Source organism: Mauremys reevesii, linkage group 4 (genome assembly GCF_016161935.1).
Source record: "Mauremys reevesii isolate NIE-2019 linkage group 4, ASM1616193v1, whole genome shotgun sequence".
Lineage (NCBI taxonomy): Eukaryota > Metazoa > Chordata > Testudines > Geoemydidae > Mauremys > Mauremys reevesii.
This window is the reverse complement of record NC_052626.1, coordinates 109,609,437-109,626,757: the sequence shown is the minus strand read 5'-3', so window position 1 is coordinate 109,626,757 and position 17,321 is coordinate 109,609,437. Positions and strand designations below refer to the sequence as shown.

The following is a 17,321-nucleotide window of genomic DNA, read 5'->3' as shown; positions in this document are numbered from 1 at the left end:
AGAAAAAGTCATACTATGAGACTGGCCAAAGAAACATTGTGTGACAAGATGCAACTCTATCAGATGTCACAGAGTTCAAATGTCACTGACAAAACATACATTCGGAAAGCCCAAAGTAACCAAACTTTAACTCTGTCTCTGCTTTCTAGGTGTATGCAGTGGGTGGGGAAATGAACATTATGTGACTTTCGATGGAACATATTATAATTTCCAGGGGAATTGCACCTATCTCCTGGTGAAGCCAATCCAGCCTGACTCTCAGAGCTTCTGGATTCACATGGACAACTACTACTGTGGTACAACTGATGGAGCAATTTGCTCAAAGTCCCTTGTCATTTTTTATAAGAATTCCATGGTGATTCTGACACAAGCAGTAGAACATAGGAAAGAAACCAACTTGGTAATGTATTTTACAGTATCGGTCTGGGTATTATTATTATGCTACTGCCTAGTGAGCCCAATCAGGATCAAGGATACAGCTGATCAAAATTGGGGAGGGGGGGTGTAGTGGGGAAATTCACAAACAGTTCTGTGAAATATTTGCTCTCCTTGTTAGTTTGGGGAAATGTCAATGAAAATGTGCAGATTATAACATTTTGACTGTAGAGAAGGGCTATGAAATGGGAGATGTGTGTGTGGGAAATTCATGGAAATTTAATCCCCTTTTATTATCTGTTCCTCTCTGGCTGCTCAGTGGCCCCTGTCAAACCTGTTTGGTGCTGTCTCTCCAGTTCCCAGTGATAAGCACTTACATCACAAAAACAATTGCCACAATCGGTACTAACTAGCATTGTGGGATCTTGTTCTCCTACCGCAAAATACAAATAAGTCCCATTAAAGATTTGGTGGGGTTACCCAGTTTCTTACAGCAGGGACATTTATGGTAGCAGATTGGGAGTTTCAACAGAAAAGCCAATTGAAAAGGTCTGGAAGCTACATTATTCTTTTACACCTAGAGGTGGTCCCTCTAGGTTAGGGCTAAAGCATGTTAGCATAGCAACATAGGGAATTTTGCACTGCAGGCCCTTACCTGCTCTGTGGTTTGCTGGAGGGTCTCACACTGAAGGGCTGGCTATCCAGCCTATTTCAAGAGCCTGATATTACTCCATATATTAGTGAATATTTGTGTCTGGTGTATATATTTGTTCCTCAATAATAAATAATGCCATTTTGGGCTTTGTTGTTACCAAGTCTCATCCAAAGACCCTGATGTCAATGGGATTATTTCCAGTGACACTTCAGCTTTGGATCAGGCCCATGATTTACCGGTACTCTCTTGCCTGAATGCAATAGCTCCTTGATGATATAAGCCATATACTGTAAATCAGTTGTGGGTTTTTTGATATTATCTATTCAATTTTTGATTGTAAGGAAATGACCATAAATGAAACAGTGAGTGAGTCAGAAAAACAGTCTGATGAAAATTGATCACACTTCTTGCAAATCACCACCATGTCTTTTTTTGCTGTTAATATTTTCCCAGAAGTCAATAACAAAAATATGAATGCTTGAAAGACAACAAACAACCAACAGTCTAGCCCTGGAGGGATTGCAGAATTCTCTGAGGGCAGAATTTACCCCATGCTTTCCAGAAATATAAAATTTATACACTAAGCAACATAATAAGGATGTTCATGGAGGGCTTTTGACTTGCCCCTTTAGGTTTTGTTTAACAATAAGAAGGTTGTGCCAAATGTTTCCAAGAATGGTATCATCATAACCAGTTCTGGCCTCTACGTCGTGGTTGAAATACCTGAACAAAAACTCTATGTCTCCTATGGACGACTTATGTTTTACATAAAACTCCCTTTCAGCACCTTTTATAACAATACCCTGGGGCAATGTGGTAAGTGTTACATTCACTTTTAATTAACAGATATACCAACTGTTCCTCCCTTATTTGTATCAAAGTTCTGTTACCTCAGGATAAGATTATTTAGCACTGCAGTTTAACGTGTTGCTTTCTATTCAGTGGGGTCAGGGTGGTAAGACAGTCTCAAGTCATCTCCTTTTACCCTTTCCCATTTGGTGGTGGTGGTGGTGGTGGTGTATGTGTGGGTGTGTGTGTGTGAGAGAGAGAGAGAGAGAGAGAGAGAGTTCCTTCACTCTTTACCCCATCGCCTGATCATATCTGCTCAAGAATTTTCATAAAGTCCATTTTAGGAGACCTTGGGGAGCCCTGTGTTAGGCAGAACTGTCTCAATCACTTAAGCCGCCTGGAAGAATTCATTAGCTGACACTTTAACTGTACTTGTCACAGGTAAATGCCAAGCTAGCTATATTAGCCTTCTCCTCCTCCAGACACTTTCTTCCTATGAACTCAAGCAAGGCCCTGTGCCTGACATCCTTCCAACAGGAGTTAAAACTTTCCCTGTTCCTTTTGTGTGGACACCCCTGTCCTCTCTTATAGAAGTGCTCTGTGTTCTTTAACCATTACACAACTTGCCTTTATATTGCTGTCAGGTACATGCACCAACCAAAAGTCTGATGATGCTATGAAGAGGAATGGTGAGATTGCAGATTCCTTCAGAGAGATGGCTTTAGACTGGAGAGTGCCAGATTCTACCAACAGACATTGTGAATTAAGTACCCTGGTGCCAGCTCAGACAGAGACCTCATTATCCAAAGTGGGAGCTTGTGCTCCCAGTGCTCTTTGTAAACTCATCTGGTAAGACACATTCCTGGGTGTGTTATGTACATAATCAGTTCTACAAGAAGACAGCTCTGTACTTCACAAGGTGACTGGGTGAATTGTCTTTAAAATATAAAGTAAATTAAAGAATGGTAAATTTAGCCAGGCATCGAGGTCACAGATTTTAAACAGTGGCTAGTGGTTTGGGACTCTGATTTTCAGAGACTGGATACTCCAGAGTTGATTTCTGAGGAGGGGATTTAAGGTGTCTAAAGTTTGGCGTCCGATATAAGTAGTCATCATTGGAAAACTTAGGCCAACATTTTTGGGTATTTTGATTATTTGCCTGCAAACTGTGAATTAAAATGGGCACTATCAAGTATGTTCAAATAGTTAATTTTTTTAAATAATTTTGTTATTAAAAATAAAATTACCAAAATGAAACTGCACAGCTATGGAAAAATATTTGTACCTAGAATTACAGCACTACGGCTGCAAAGGAGCCTTACTGTCATGTTTCAATCTATTATCAGATAGCTCAGTGGGAGTATCTCTGTGCTGCAGCTGGGAGTGAGCCACCTCACCCATATAGAGAGACTCGTGCTCACTTTGCTTGAGCTACTGTGCTTAAAATAGCAATGTGGCCACTGTGGCTGCGATGGTGACTCAGGCTAGCCACCCGAGCTCAGACCAAGGGGGTCAGGTGGGCTTGAGAGCCTGAGCTCCCACCCAAGCTGCAGTATCCACACTGCAATTTTTAGCATGCTACCTCAAACAGAGTTTGTGCAGGTTGGTCTACCTGGGCTGGGAGGCTCGCTGCCAGCCCAGTGTAGACATACCCTGGGAATACAAGGTGCTAAAAATAATGTTGAGACAGAAGTCATCATCAATTGAGATGAAAATCTGATATGTTTCCATTGATAGTTATGCTGGATATTTGGTATCGAGGGAACATTTCCCATCAGAATGATTTAAAGTCGGGTCGTCAGCTTGATAGTTTCTCATGATGGATGCTTGTTTTTTATTAGAATTCTTGTTATGAAATTACCAACACTCACTATGAAAAACAAGTCCCTTGTCTTTCTTTAATAAGGAATTTGACAGGCTGTCACAGTGCTGTTCCCCCTCGACCTTACTATGAGGCTTGTGTTGTGGATGGCTGCTCAGCATTACGCCAGAAGACTGAATGTCAAAGCCTTCAGACCTATGCGGCCTTGTGTGGATTCCATGGGATCTGTGTTGACTGGAGGAGCAAAACTAACGGGCAGTGTGGTGAGTTGGGGAAGACTTTGCTGGAATGGAAGCTATTTTATTCTGTTCCTCTTTCTGTTTAAATGTGTATATTCCCATTCTAGAAGATACACAGGGCTTACATCTTCTTTCACATGCACTGGAGCAAATCAGAACTAGCGCCATTGAAATCAGTGGAGTTATGCCAGTGCAGAACTAACATAAATGAGGGGGGAATGTGGGCCTATAGCATCTTCTGAATGGTTCAGCACCAGGCTAGGTTTAAAAATGTTTGTCCCCCCTGAAAATTTAAATTTTTTATCAAAAAACTGAAAACTGCCCAAATCAATTTATTTTTTGGTTTTCAGATTTTTGGCTTTCTGACAAAAAAAATACCACATATAGGTCTGCATCCTCATACATTCTCGAATCAGTTAGAGGCGCATCTCTGGAGTCCTAGACAATCCACCGCATTAAAAAAGCCTGCAGGCCAGATTCTTCTTTGTTACACTAGCGTAAATAAAAAGCAATCCCACTGACTTAAGTGGAGTTACTCTGAACTTATGCCAGTGTAACAGAGAAGAGTTTGGCTTAATAATTCAGCCTCATCATTCATAACATTCTAGTTTAGGCACTGTCATACTGCTTTTATTCAAGGGTTTATCATGGGCGGGGGAAAAGATCAGAACTTGGCTATAGTTCAATGTTTCATTAATGGTTTTTAGCATGTTAAAATATTAACTACAATTTCATCACTAGATGGCAATATTGCTTAATCCATTTGGTTTCCCTCTGCTTGTTTTGCCTCTTTTTGTCAGAACCATTTATTCTACATTACTAGAATAATTAGCCTACGCAACTGCAAACACAGCAGAACCCCTCAGTGGAAACAACCTCCTTTGTGTTTTCATCTGGGTGGGATATTTTATCTAACACATTATAATTTGTATCCACGAGTGTTAGACAGAGCTGGCACTCTAGTCTGCATATTATAAATGTTCCACAGAAGCCAGATGTTCTCAGGACCAGATCTACAAGCCATGCGGGGGAACAGAAAGAAGCACATGCTTCAGCAGGTGGGTCATTTACTAAGCACCAAGGGAAAGGCCGATATTTTCAAAAAAGCTGAAGGGAGTCAGAATTCCAATGGGATTTGGGTGCTTAACTCCCCTAGGCCAAATTTCTACTCAAAATTCTGTGTTACATCAGCCCTAAAAAGCGGATGAAAATAGCTCAGTGTCACTCATCTTTCCCTATGTGCATGCAGGAAAACCACCATCCCCTTGCAAGATAAGGATCCAGCGCTTGTTGAAGGGTGCCACTGCCCCGATGGAAAGATCCTGCTGAATAATCTTGATGGCATTTGTGTTTCTGTCTGCGGTAAGAAAATATAAAAGGTGGGAAAAGATGAAACACCAGCTTAAAACTACCACGTTAGGGGGTCCATAATGCAATTCACCAGCCTGGTCTTTTGCACCCAGGGGCTGAGTGTACTATGGAAACAGTATGCTTAGCTCTGGGGAAAAGTAAAGAAAGTGTCTAATGTAGCCTTTGAGTGGCCTTTTCTGGCCAGCTCAGAAATGATTCTGGTAAGTTCTGAAGGGGGATGGTCCCCCCTATTTTTATGCAGAAGAATGACCCTTTGAGTCAGGAAGTAATAAACAGGAAATCTTCAAGATCTTTTGGATGGCTGACCTGTGCTTTTCAGCCATGGCTCATTCTTTTCAGGTCCCCTTTTCAAAGCCTCCCAGATCCTGGTTTTGATGTATGTCTCTCTTTCTCTCTGCTTCTGCCACTCTCTGCAGCTCTATTATATTCTTGAACTGACCTTTATAATTATACAATTGTTCTATTTTGTAGGCTGTATTGGACCTGATGGATTAGTGAAACAGGTAAGGAATAGGATCTATGAAGAAGTGTTCCTTGAATAACTGTTTTACACAATAGCCAGATGCCTTCACCTATTGTAAATATGATTGCAAGAATTTTTCATTCTTTTAATGCTGAAGTCAATGCCAATGTGCAGTAGAGATAGTGTGGGGAAACAATGGGCCTTCTGACTGTTGACTATGCTTCATAACACCAATCCTCGTCTGAGATACTGATGCAAAATTGGCGGCCAATGAAAATCACTGTTTTTGGGAGATCCTTCAGGTTTCTCTCCCAACATACACACCTGCAGAGAAAGTGAAGAGGCTACAGCATGTTTTATTATGCAGATCTTTTAAGCTCCCTTTGGAATTAAGAGTCTCTAGGGTTTCATATAAAGAGCCCAACACCAGACCTTAGAATAAGAGACTCTGGCTTGTAGCAGCCCCTCATTTCTCATTAATTTATTACTTCTAGGTTCCGCTCATTGATTGAACTGTCCCTTTTTTATTTGCACAGCCTGGAGAGACATGGGAACATGATTGTCAGTACTGCACCTGCAATGAGGCAACCTTGAATATCTCTTGTTCACCCCACTCTTGTGTTAAGTCTCTGCCAGTCAACTGCACTAAAGAAGGATTTGTTCCTAAAACACGACCACGTTCAGAAGATCCCTGCTGTCCAGAGACAGTGTGTGGTAAGAGATCGGTGACATTGACTTGTCTACAGAAAGGATTGTCATTTTTGGAATGCTAGCTCTGTGACAGTTCGGACCCCTCTTCCGGGATGCCCCCTGATGTGCTGGGGTCCCACTGAGCCTGCCTGTCCCACCAGCCTGGGTCTCACCCTCACACACACTCTGTGCTGCTGTGTCAGGCTCTCCAGCCCCCTTCTAGCACACACACAGGTAGGGACACGCCCAGCTGTAGAATCACAGAGTCTGCAATCAGAGTCTGTTTTGGAATAAACAAAAAACAAGTTTATTACCTACACAAGGTAAATTTTAAGTGACTATAAGAGATACCAAACAAAACAAAGCAGATTACTGAGCAAATAAAACAAAACTAAGCTTAATACACTAAGGAATACTGGATACAAATAATAATTTCTCACCCTATATGTTGTTTCAAGCAGGTTGCAGAGGTTCAGAGTAAACTGCACTGCTTGCAGCTTAAATCTCCAGGGATTCCTTTTACAGGCTGATCTGTCTCACCTGGACTCACCCCCTGACCCCAGCTTAGTTCCTTTATTTCTTCAGGTGTTTTCAGCAGTCTTCCTTCTTGGGTAGGGAGGCAGTGGAGAAGAGCCCCAATTAACTCACTCCCCAGCCTTAAGTATGATTTACATATGGAAGAAACATATTTACATTTTGTTTCCCAGTCTGACCCCACCCCCTCTTTTAATGGAAAAACACTGGAAGCCCAAGATGGGGGAGAGGGTGTTATACCAGGTGACATGATCACATGATCCTGCAGTGTCAAAGCAGCAACCCAGGAAGCTTCTCAGGAAGGTGGGAGATTAGTATCTTCAAAGTCTTATTGTTCTTCCTAATGGCCCATCCAGGCTGATTGCCTACTGTCTGGTGGGCATTCCCCAGGTACACACACAGTTGTAATTGTTACATAATCAATATTACTAACTTCAGGTACAGAAATGACACATGCACACAAATTGGATAATTACATTCAGTAAATTACAACCTTTCCAATTATACATCACATGACCCATCTTGCTTAAAACATATCTTAATTATGCCATAATCATATCATAACAATATTTCTATGAAGAATATGGGGGCGTAACATCACAAGCTCCAAAGAGGCCAATGAAACTGGGCCTCTGGGGTCATTGGCTTGCAAAGCTCCAAGTAACTTAGTCCCCTCTCAGACTTCCATGGGCAGCTAGGTATACACCAAGGTCTCGGCATGCTTGACCTCTGTGATCTGGGGCTCCAGCAGCTCCCAGAAGGGAGCTTGCAATGTGCATCCTCCCTTTTCAGCAGTCAGCCCTGACTGAGCTGGGCTGCTCCCTTTTATCCTGAAGCTCCAGTTGGAGCATGCCCAGCAGTGGTGAGGGAGTGTGGCTTCCTCTGCCCACAATATGGGTTAACCCCTTCTTGTCCAGTGCGGGGCTGATACAACCCATCACAGAGGCTTTGACTCAATTTGTCTACATCTTCTATTTACAGAATGTGATGTAAAGTCCTGTTCTCTTATCAAAAGACAATGCGATTTAGGCTTCCAGCCAGTGGTAGCTATTTCTGAGGATGGCTGTTGTCCTATTTTTTCCTGTAGTAAGTATATTTCCTTACTATATGCTGGCTTTCATTACTTTGAAGGGGACTTCATCTAGGAGTTTAGTCCCAAAATGTACTCCATCCACTAGTTTTTAGTCATAGAACTGTAATACACAACTACAATATCATGAGTGTGACTAGGTGACCAGATGTCCCAATTTTATAGGGACAGTCCTGATTTTTGGGTCTTTTTCTTATATAGGCTCCTATTACCCCCACTCCAGTCCCAATTTTTCACACTTGCTGTATGGTCACCCTAAGTGTGACCCAAACCCCCATTTGGTCTTTGGTCAATGCTGATGATGCTGTCACAAACAATAAAGTAAAGATGTGAATCTCAGCTAATTTCAAGTGTGATTAGAAACACGGGGGGAAAAACAGTGTTTGCCAGATGGGAAATACTGGTAGGTGAAACTTTCCCCTCATGCACTAAACATGGGCAAGGGGATGGAAATTAGCAACACATCCCAGTCATTCTGCACTTCTTATGTTGGGTATTAGGGTTACTAGATTTGTATAGTTGTTTCCTACAACTTGTTTAACAGACAATTAAGAAATGTGAAACTAATACACGTTGACATCATTCTTAGAGCATCCTTTTTGTTCCATCTTTCTTATAGTACCAAAAAGTGTATGTGTTTCTGAAGGAGTTGAATATAAGGTAGGACTTGCTACTTCTTTCAGTGGGCTGGCATGTCATGACTTCAAGATACTACTAGTGTGTAATTATCAAAATTCACCTAAAGATTTCATTTCAATGAACATAAAGCCCCAGACTAAAATGATCCATCGTTTCTTATTGCAGCCTAGTGAGTAGTGGACTGGAATTCAGAAGGACTGGGTTCTAATCCTGGCTCGCTTACTGGCCTGCTGGGTGATCTTGGGCAAGTCCCTTCATGATTCTGTGCTTCACTTTCCTTTGTTCCAGAGTTTGTGCAGCATATAGCACAACAGGTCCCTGGTCCATGACTGGGATTCCAAGATGCTACAGTAATACATATAATAAATCATAATAATCGGGATAATAATATGGATCTCCTTTGTAAAGTACATGGAGAGCTACTGATGGAAAAGTGCTACATAAGAGTTAGGTGTTACGTGTTACTGGAGAAATTACCTAATAGCGATTGCTAGGGTAACAGTTTCTATCATAAAAGAGATATTCCCCTGTATTTCAGGACTAAGATGTCAGAAATGTAGCCGAAGGCAATAACTGAATACAAAATTTCAAGTATCAGTGGAAGTTTTAGGACTAGCTAATTGGTCAAACTGTAGAAGGAAATGGAATAGGGAAGTTGTCAGATGTTGAAGTAATACCTCCATTTAGCATATTTAATTCTGTTGGAATGTTATTCTAGTACAATGTTAATTTTGTGATATTGATGGTATGTTAATTAGAGATTGGAAGGTGTTTGAGTCAAAAACTTGTGCCAAAAATAAAAGGCAAATATAGTAATTTATTAGTATTTTACAGAGAAATGCACATGTTTTAGAGGCTAATGAACTCTCCCTCTCCCCTCTCCTTTCCTCCTTATTTTAAGCCAGGGAGAGTGGTGCCTAAAAATTCTTGTGAAGATTGTTTGTGCACTGAAAAGCAGGACCCTGCTACGCAAACCAACCAAATTCAGTGCACTCCAGTAAAATGCTCAACTGATTGCCGGCAGGTAAGTAACTTCTACACTGTAGTTCTCTCTGCTAAACTAAAACTAGGTTTGTGTTCAGGTGAAGAGCAATGGTTGGTGGGGGATGTGCCATCTCAGCAATCAAAAAAATAAAACATAATAGGTAATTAACCTGCTTAAAGAGAGGAAGATGCAGCAAGCTGCTAGTTATAAAATTACTTCTTTAGAGCTGTTGCTGTTTGTCTCTGGCAAATTTAAGGGGCCTGTCCCACAAAGGCATGATGGGAAAAATGTTTTCTATAAAATGGCAACTCCACCCACAAACTAGTTAATGGGGAAGATAAAATCATTGAAAGGTGGTGTTTGCATTGTTGCCTTGGTGATGTCTATCACCACTATATGGTAAAAATGTTAGAAAAACTATTCTGATTTGGCTCAAATACAAATGTCCCAATGAAACTAAATGCTCTAAAATTAAATGGATTAGTTGTTTGTAAGCAATATAAATACTGTATGTTAAGACTTTTAAAAGTCCTTGAGCCAGATCCACTAGTGAGGTCTGGTAGGAGAGTTTGTTTTGGTGGTACAAAAGGGTTTTCAACTCCACTTAACAGCACAGAATGGAACATACAGAAAGAAGATATAGTCTCTAAAGTGCCACAAGTACTCCTGTTCTTTTTGCAGATACAGACTAACACGGCTGCTACTCTGAAACTTAACAGCACAGGGAATGTATTTAAAAGATGCCAAATTTGTCAAAAAGTGGATGGTGCTGGTTGTTGACAATGGGCTAATTCCATGACAGTTGAGTTTGCTGATTCCATGGATTCTGAGGCCGCTCTTCCTGGTTGAGTTCTTATGGTGCACTGTTAAATCTTAAACCTCTCTGGTAGAACCACCGTGGAGGGAAGTGGTGCAAACAACAGCTACCATCCGCAGGGATGATTTGCTCCTTCAGTGGACAAGTTCTCCTGGCACTGGGAGGTGTAGCTTGTATCTCTCTGAAATAGCTTTGCTGAACCTAGCTCCCTGTATTTAAAATCTTGACTATATAACTTGAAAGCAAGCACAGAAAAGCTTGATCTTCCGCCTCGCCCCTGCTCACATAAGGCCAAGCATACTGCAACATTCTAGCTCCTCACTGGATGATGCAGATGGAGCCACACATATGCATAGGACTAAAGTCCACACAGGGGGAATAGGTGAAAGTAGTTCCTCCAGTCTTCTCAGCACATCTGAAATAGCGACCATACCCTGTGGAAAAATGTACCAGACAAAGTGCTGTCTTTGGATCTTGCAAGTAACACGTGGTGAGTTAGTTAGTTTGGCCTGATTTGAATATCAGCTCAGATAAGGATAGGAAATAGCAGATTACCCAGGATGATACCCCTGACAAAAGGGTTGCTAATTAGGAAAGTATTAAAAGCTGATATGATGACTAAGTGGGTCTCAGTATCAGGTTTGAAATACCTAGACTCCATCAAACAATGGGGTTCAAAAGTCCTTCTAAAAAACCAGAAGTATAATCAAGGGCTGTTGGGTTTTTCCCCCATTGCACGAAGGAGGGCAATGTGGATTTTGTCTGAATGCTCTTCACAGGTAAACCACTGGTGATGTGTCTAAATGATGGTGCATTTGTTCCCCCCAGGGTTTCCGCTACATCAGAGAAGAAGGCAGGTGTTGTGGCCAGTGTGTGCAGGTGGCCTGTGTGGCGAAGCTTCCATTTGGCATTGTGACCATTGAGGTGTGTGTGTTCCCATGCTCTGGGTCATCGTTTTAGAAATTCAGCTTCCTGTCAACTTCAATGGAGAGTTCTGCATAAAAACGGAGTCCCGCTATGTGTTGAAGCATTAGGAAGTTAATGCCTTTATGAAATATAGCATTTCTGAAGTGAATCTACCTAGGTATTTATATGCCCCCTCCCCACCATCACTGTATCTGAGCATCTCAGTCATTACTGAGTTATTCATGCAGTACCTCTGTGAGGTAAGGAAGTGTTATCCCCATTTTACAGATGGACAGCTGGGACAGAGACTGACAGACCTGACCAAGGCCACACAAAGTCTCCTGAGTCTTAGACTAGTGTCTTTCTCTCTGCTGCATTACAAAGTGTATCTGTTTAGAAGAGGCGAAAGTCTTGACCAGCCTGTGATCTGACTAGTGGCTTATATGGTAGCTCCCACATCCAGCATCTCCTTTATCTTATTTTTTGTATTCCCTGGTCACTGATATTGTATACTATGTTCACCAACTCCAAAAAGTTAATATTGTCCAAAGGTAACTATATTTCGTTATTAATCTTTTGACCTCTGTTATAAAGGCTGACTTCCTATTTCACGCTCTTCCCCACCCCCACCTGCTGAAAAAAGAAAATAGGAGAAAATCTAGAAGAAAAAAAGGATTTTCCTCCATGTTATCTTCTCCCATAAATAGTAACACCACACACATCAGTGCATAACTGTGGGCCTGGTATGTCTCTTAATATCCCTGCTGTTGTGAGCTTTTGATTATTTCAGCTCAGCTAACAATTACAGATGGGATTGTCAAAGCAGCCTAAGAGAGTTAATGCAGGATGAGAGTTTGGGAGTTGCTAATACCTTTCAGTCCAGAAGAAAAATCCTGTCCCTATGTTGGATCATGTGTTGTCTCAGGATAACTTTATTTTTTCTGATTTATTCAGGTTGGGAAGACCTATAAAGTTCTGGAGGATAACTGTACTCTGTATAATTGCACTCAGTCATCAGGCCAGTTTGTCTTGACTAGCACAATAATATCCTGCCCAGTGTTTGATCCATCAAACTGCGTCCCAGTGAGTATTTTTTAGCTGGAATGGTATAAGTGAATGGTACAAGCAGCTTTGTGATAGTGGACCAGTGGATTGATTGGGCACTGTGTCTCATTATTAGAAAACTCTTATTGCTGCTGTTCAGTCTGCAACATGCTCATCTAAGATTAGAATCTGGTTCTGTTTGCTTTCAATATAGGGAACAGTTGCGACAACTTCAGATGGATGTTGTAAGACATGTGAGTATGGGTCAATCCAGCGATTCATTAATCAAACATTGTCAGGCTCTCCATTCATTATGGCCCTGATCCTGCAAGGTAATGAATACCCTCTACTCCCACCGAAGTCAGTGGGCTGTGAGGGCGGTTATCACTTCTCGGGAGTGCTTAGTTCTTCATTTTATTAGGTTCAAAACCAACCTAGTCCGCCAGTGGTGCCACTGGAAAAAATCTTCATGCTCTCCCTTTCTTGGTTTTATAAAGACGTGAGATATTTATAGTTTAGACTAAGTTCCTGATGAGGAATGATGTAACCTGTTAGAGAATGTGTCCTGGATTCTGACTTCTAGGAACTGCATAGAAAGCATGGTTCTTTTACTGTAGGACCTCTGCTAAACAGTGTTGGCTGCTGTAAAGCCATAAAAGTGACAAATAGCTAACAAATGTCGTTACAGAAATGGCTATATAAAAAATATACAGTTGTGTCTGCTTCGGGCCCTGATCCAACAAAGCCGTTAAGCGTGTGCTTTTAAGCCCATGTTTAAGACTATCCTTAATCAGCAAAATACTTATGCAAGTGTGTAAATGCTTTGCTCACCTGGGGCCTTTAAACTCTCCTTGGCTATTTGAACTCTAACTGTTCTTAATAAGACAGAAACAGGGCTTGGTTGCTTAGCGGATATCTCTCAGTGCTTTATCTCTAATCTGAGTAAGGCTAATAGGGTCCTTCCCTCCTAGGTATCCCATTGTCAAATGTCTGCAAACTGAAGCTGAAAAAAGAACACATCACTCACAAGAGCTGTAAATCAGCAGCTCCTGTCCTAGTGCCTTCATGTGAAGGGTCCTGTGGTACATACTCTGTGTAAGTAAGAAACTGCTTCTCCATGCTTATGTGATGTCTTGTCCTCACGTGTTCTTGCCTCTGCAGGATCACAGCTACTATCTCAATTAACCCTTTTCCTTGATCCTCTGAAAAGGAAGCTGGATGAGCAGAGCACCAGCCTTTTAGCCATGAGACGACATGTCATGCTTGCCTGTTTTGTCACTAGGATTGCCATGTGTAGGCTAGGTAAATAGGTCATGTTTAACAGGTTAACTAACGCATTTTTACTTACACATTTTTAAATGTTTGAGCTTTTTTACTTGCAGTTTGGGCTCTGCATTAGGCTGATTCTTCCTTTCTGTGTGGTCATTTTGGGCCTAGTCCATGGCCTCTTTAAGTCTATGGAAAGCCTCCCACTTACTTCAGGTGGGAGTTTTTCTATCAGCTTCAGAGGTCTTTGGATCAGCCCCACCAGGACTACTAATGTCCTGAGAATAGGCTGTTACTGATATTGTTTTTTCCCCTGCTGCTTACAAGCAGAAGAAACACTAAAGCTTTCCTTCCCCATTCACAGTTCTAGGGGAAGCTAATGGTAACAAAGAGCAGGAAAGCAATAGCTAATGGATTGATCTATTAGTTTTGTTCCCCCAGGTATGCCTTTGATGACAGTAAAATTAAACACAAATGCACTTGCTGCCATGAAACAAAGAGCCATGAGGTGAAGGTGGAACTGATTTGCTCTAAGAGGAAGAGAATCGAATACACGTATATTCATGTAGATGAGTGTGAATGTGTGGAGACAAAATGCCAAGAGGAAAAGCCATAAAGACAAAGTGCTGGAGAAACATCTATTTTTAATGCTTCACCTGTGAATAGTTTAGAACATAGCTGTGAGTGTCCACTGACCTTTTAATGAGGTTCCTTCCCTCTTTGCTTTTCCTTCCAGTAATCTGTGCAATTGTGGAAATGTACTAAAGGATGCTGCTCTAAATGTTTGTAGAATAAACTACGTTTCAAAGCTGTTATATTCTGCTGTGGCATTTATACTCTCAACTGATCTGTATGCTAGTGTCTTTCATTCCAAAGTACTTTATAAGTTATTTATAGGCAATTCCAGAGATATGTGGTGCTGTGCAAATACGAGACTTAGCCCCTGCCTGAAAGAACTATACATATGCATCCTACACTTGATTCCCCTCTGCAGTAAAACACAGCCACTTTTTCACAGCACTCGTTCAGTTGAAAAAGCAGCAATGAATACCATAACCAGCTGAAACTATAAGGAGGAATTCAGAGTGACAAGTTGTAATTTGTCTAGCACCATGGCTGGAATTCCTACTCTTATGAATAAGCATAAGGGGATCTCTTATTGCTATGAGTGGTCAGGATCTCTGCTGTACATCTCAGCCAAATCCCTGCAGCATCAAGAATCCCCTAGCATTCTCCCTGTGGTAATGCATTCATGCTAAGTGGCAGAGAAGACCAACACCTATCAAATCACCAACACGGCTTCATGTAGCACCCAGGTTGCTAGGGGATCTCCCGTGTCTGGGCTGCTTTGGTTAAGATGGCCCTAGTGGAATCTGTGGTATCATAAAGCCAACATAACCAGCATCATTCTCCTCCCTGCATCCAGTGTAGGTGACATTGCCAGGGAGAAATGGGTGTGGCTGAAGTTTCTCTGCACCCTGACAATCAGTGACTGACTCTTCCGGCCATTAGCAGCTAGTGTGATTTAGAGCAGCCAAACAACTTCCCTAATTTACATGCACAGACCAGCCTAGTCCAGAGTCAAGTCAGGGGTACACAAAATTACTTAAAACCACCTTTGCACTATCCGCTTGAGCTGTGCACCACTTGGCTGAGGATCTTGGTCAAAAAGACATGAAGCAAGGTGTCATTTTCTATTGCATCCTGCACATTACAATAATGGCTTTCCCAATGCAGTTCTTAAAACACACCTTTTGTGTAAATGCAGGTAAATGGTTATTTGTACACCATTCTGTTCGTGTCTGGCTTGTTGTATAGACTACTATCTATGGAACTAAGGTGACACTGGCAGACTGGCTTCATTGGTACCCAATGAGATACTGAAATCCAAACAATATTGTTCATTACATGCTATCATGCAGTGACTACTAGCTACATTATAAACAATCAACTACTATTCTAGCATCTTCCATGGGACAGAGGAATTAAGACAATGTGATGTTGACCATGGTCAAAAGCTGACCACTAGATGTCACCACTGTTACATATGTAAAGTATACAAGCAAGGCAGGTCAGTACACTTTTTAGGTGCATCCTGGAGTTTGCTGCTAGGCTAGTTTCCACACGCGATCTAGAGGTTGTGAATTACTAATCCCATCTATGGCCCAATCCTGCAATTTGATGCATGTAGGCTGGCAGCAGTGTCCACAGGGAGCCCCATCACATCACAGGATCAGGGTCTATCAAGAGAAGAGTGGAAATGTCAAGTCACTTACCCTCCAGTTTCTCTACAAAATACAAAACCGGAACCTACCCGTCTCTTCTCAGTAAAGATTCTAAAGCATTAAATTATACAATATAATCGTATTTATCTACTGTAAAAATGTATAACGTTTTTTAAAATGTGCTTCATAACCTTAATTAGGACCACAGATAATAGGTACAAATAATTGATGGTAAAAACAAATAGGTTAAGACTATGGAAAAGATTCCAAGGCCAGAAGGGAGCATTGTGATCATCTAGTCTGGCCCCCTGTGTAACATATAGCATAGAACTTCCTCAAAAGACCTTCTAGAAAAACATTGAATCATGATTTTAAAATTGCCAATGATGGAGAATCCACCATGAATCACCCTTACTATTAGAAATGTACTTATAATTTCCAGTCTGAATTTGTCTAGCTTCAACTTCCATACGTTGGATCGTATTATATCTTTCCCTGCTAGACTGAAGATCCAATTATCAAATACTTATGCCCCATGTAGGTTCTTATAGACTGCAATCAAGTCACCATTTAACTTTCTCTTTGTTAAATAGATTTAGCTCCTTTTGTCTATCATGATAAAGCACATTTTCTCATCATTAAATCATTCTCTTGGCTCTTCTCTGAACCCTCTCCAATTTATCAACATCCTTCTTGAATTGTAGACACCAGAACTGGACATAATATTCCAGCAGTGGTCATAGTTGTAGTTAAAGTTAAGAAGAACTATTTAGGATTCTTCTTCAGGAATAAGAATATACATTTTAAAATGGATAAATATGATTATAGCATTACTTCACTCCTCAGAATGCTTATTCAAAAGGGATGTGCCTATGTTTTTAATTGACTAATGATGAAGATATGAAGAAACAACTTTTAATTTCCTTCATTTTAAAGCATTGAGAGTGTGGAGTGCTAATTAGTCTTAACTGTAATTTAATGCTGTTTTTGTAAATGTTTTAGCTGGTTTCAGGGCAGTACCACATGGACAGACATACTAAACTGGTATTTATTGGCACCCTAGTTGTCAGTCTACCCAGGCAGGCCCAGGATTTGAGTGGGCATAGCACATGAATGACCTTCTCCCTCCACCCTACCCAGAATGGCTCATCCTGGAGTGAGGCAAGTCAGTGGGACAGTGTAAGGAAGCTTACACAACCACTTCAGTAGTCTTCACATTGTTCTTACTCAGTTACCTCTGCAATGGCAGGCGATGCTGATAATCCCTAATAATCATGAAGAGAAGGGCATTCAGCCCATGACAGTTTTGAAATGTAAGAAGGAGGAAAATTACATTCTAATTTTAAACTAGTAATGTATTTATTCTTCTCTGAGTCTGGCTACTAGCTGCAGTCAGCACATATCACTACAG

The 17,321-nt window shown here is 41.2% G+C and overlaps 1 protein-coding gene across 1 annotated transcript in view; it reads left to right on the top strand.

The window, feature by feature from the left end:
* The window catches only part of LOC120403968 (mucin-5B-like), a 69,862-nt gene extending 55,411 nt beyond the window's left edge, over positions 1-14,451 (top strand). The window contains exons 33-48 of the mRNA XM_039535990.1: positions 150-400; positions 1,663-1,846; positions 2,464-2,668; positions 3,726-3,904; positions 4,869-4,938; positions 5,130-5,242; positions 5,723-5,754; positions 6,251-6,428; positions 7,920-8,024; positions 8,648-8,688; positions 9,569-9,691; positions 11,298-11,393; positions 12,330-12,458; positions 12,634-12,673; positions 13,391-13,514; positions 14,127-14,451. Coding sequence (XP_039391924.1) covers positions 150-400; positions 1,663-1,846; positions 2,464-2,668; positions 3,726-3,904; positions 4,869-4,938; positions 5,130-5,242; positions 5,723-5,754; positions 6,251-6,428; positions 7,920-8,024; positions 8,648-8,688; positions 9,569-9,691; positions 11,298-11,393; positions 12,330-12,458; positions 12,634-12,673; positions 13,391-13,514; positions 14,127-14,301 — 2,045 coding nt within the window. The 3' untranslated portion in view covers positions 14,302-14,451. The remainder of the gene's footprint in view (positions 1-149; positions 401-1,662; positions 1,847-2,463; positions 2,669-3,725; positions 3,905-4,868; positions 4,939-5,129; positions 5,243-5,722; positions 5,755-6,250; positions 6,429-7,919; positions 8,025-8,647; positions 8,689-9,568; positions 9,692-11,297; positions 11,394-12,329; positions 12,459-12,633; positions 12,674-13,390; positions 13,515-14,126) is intronic.
* The last annotated feature ends 2,870 nt before the right edge of the window (positions 14,452-17,321 follow it).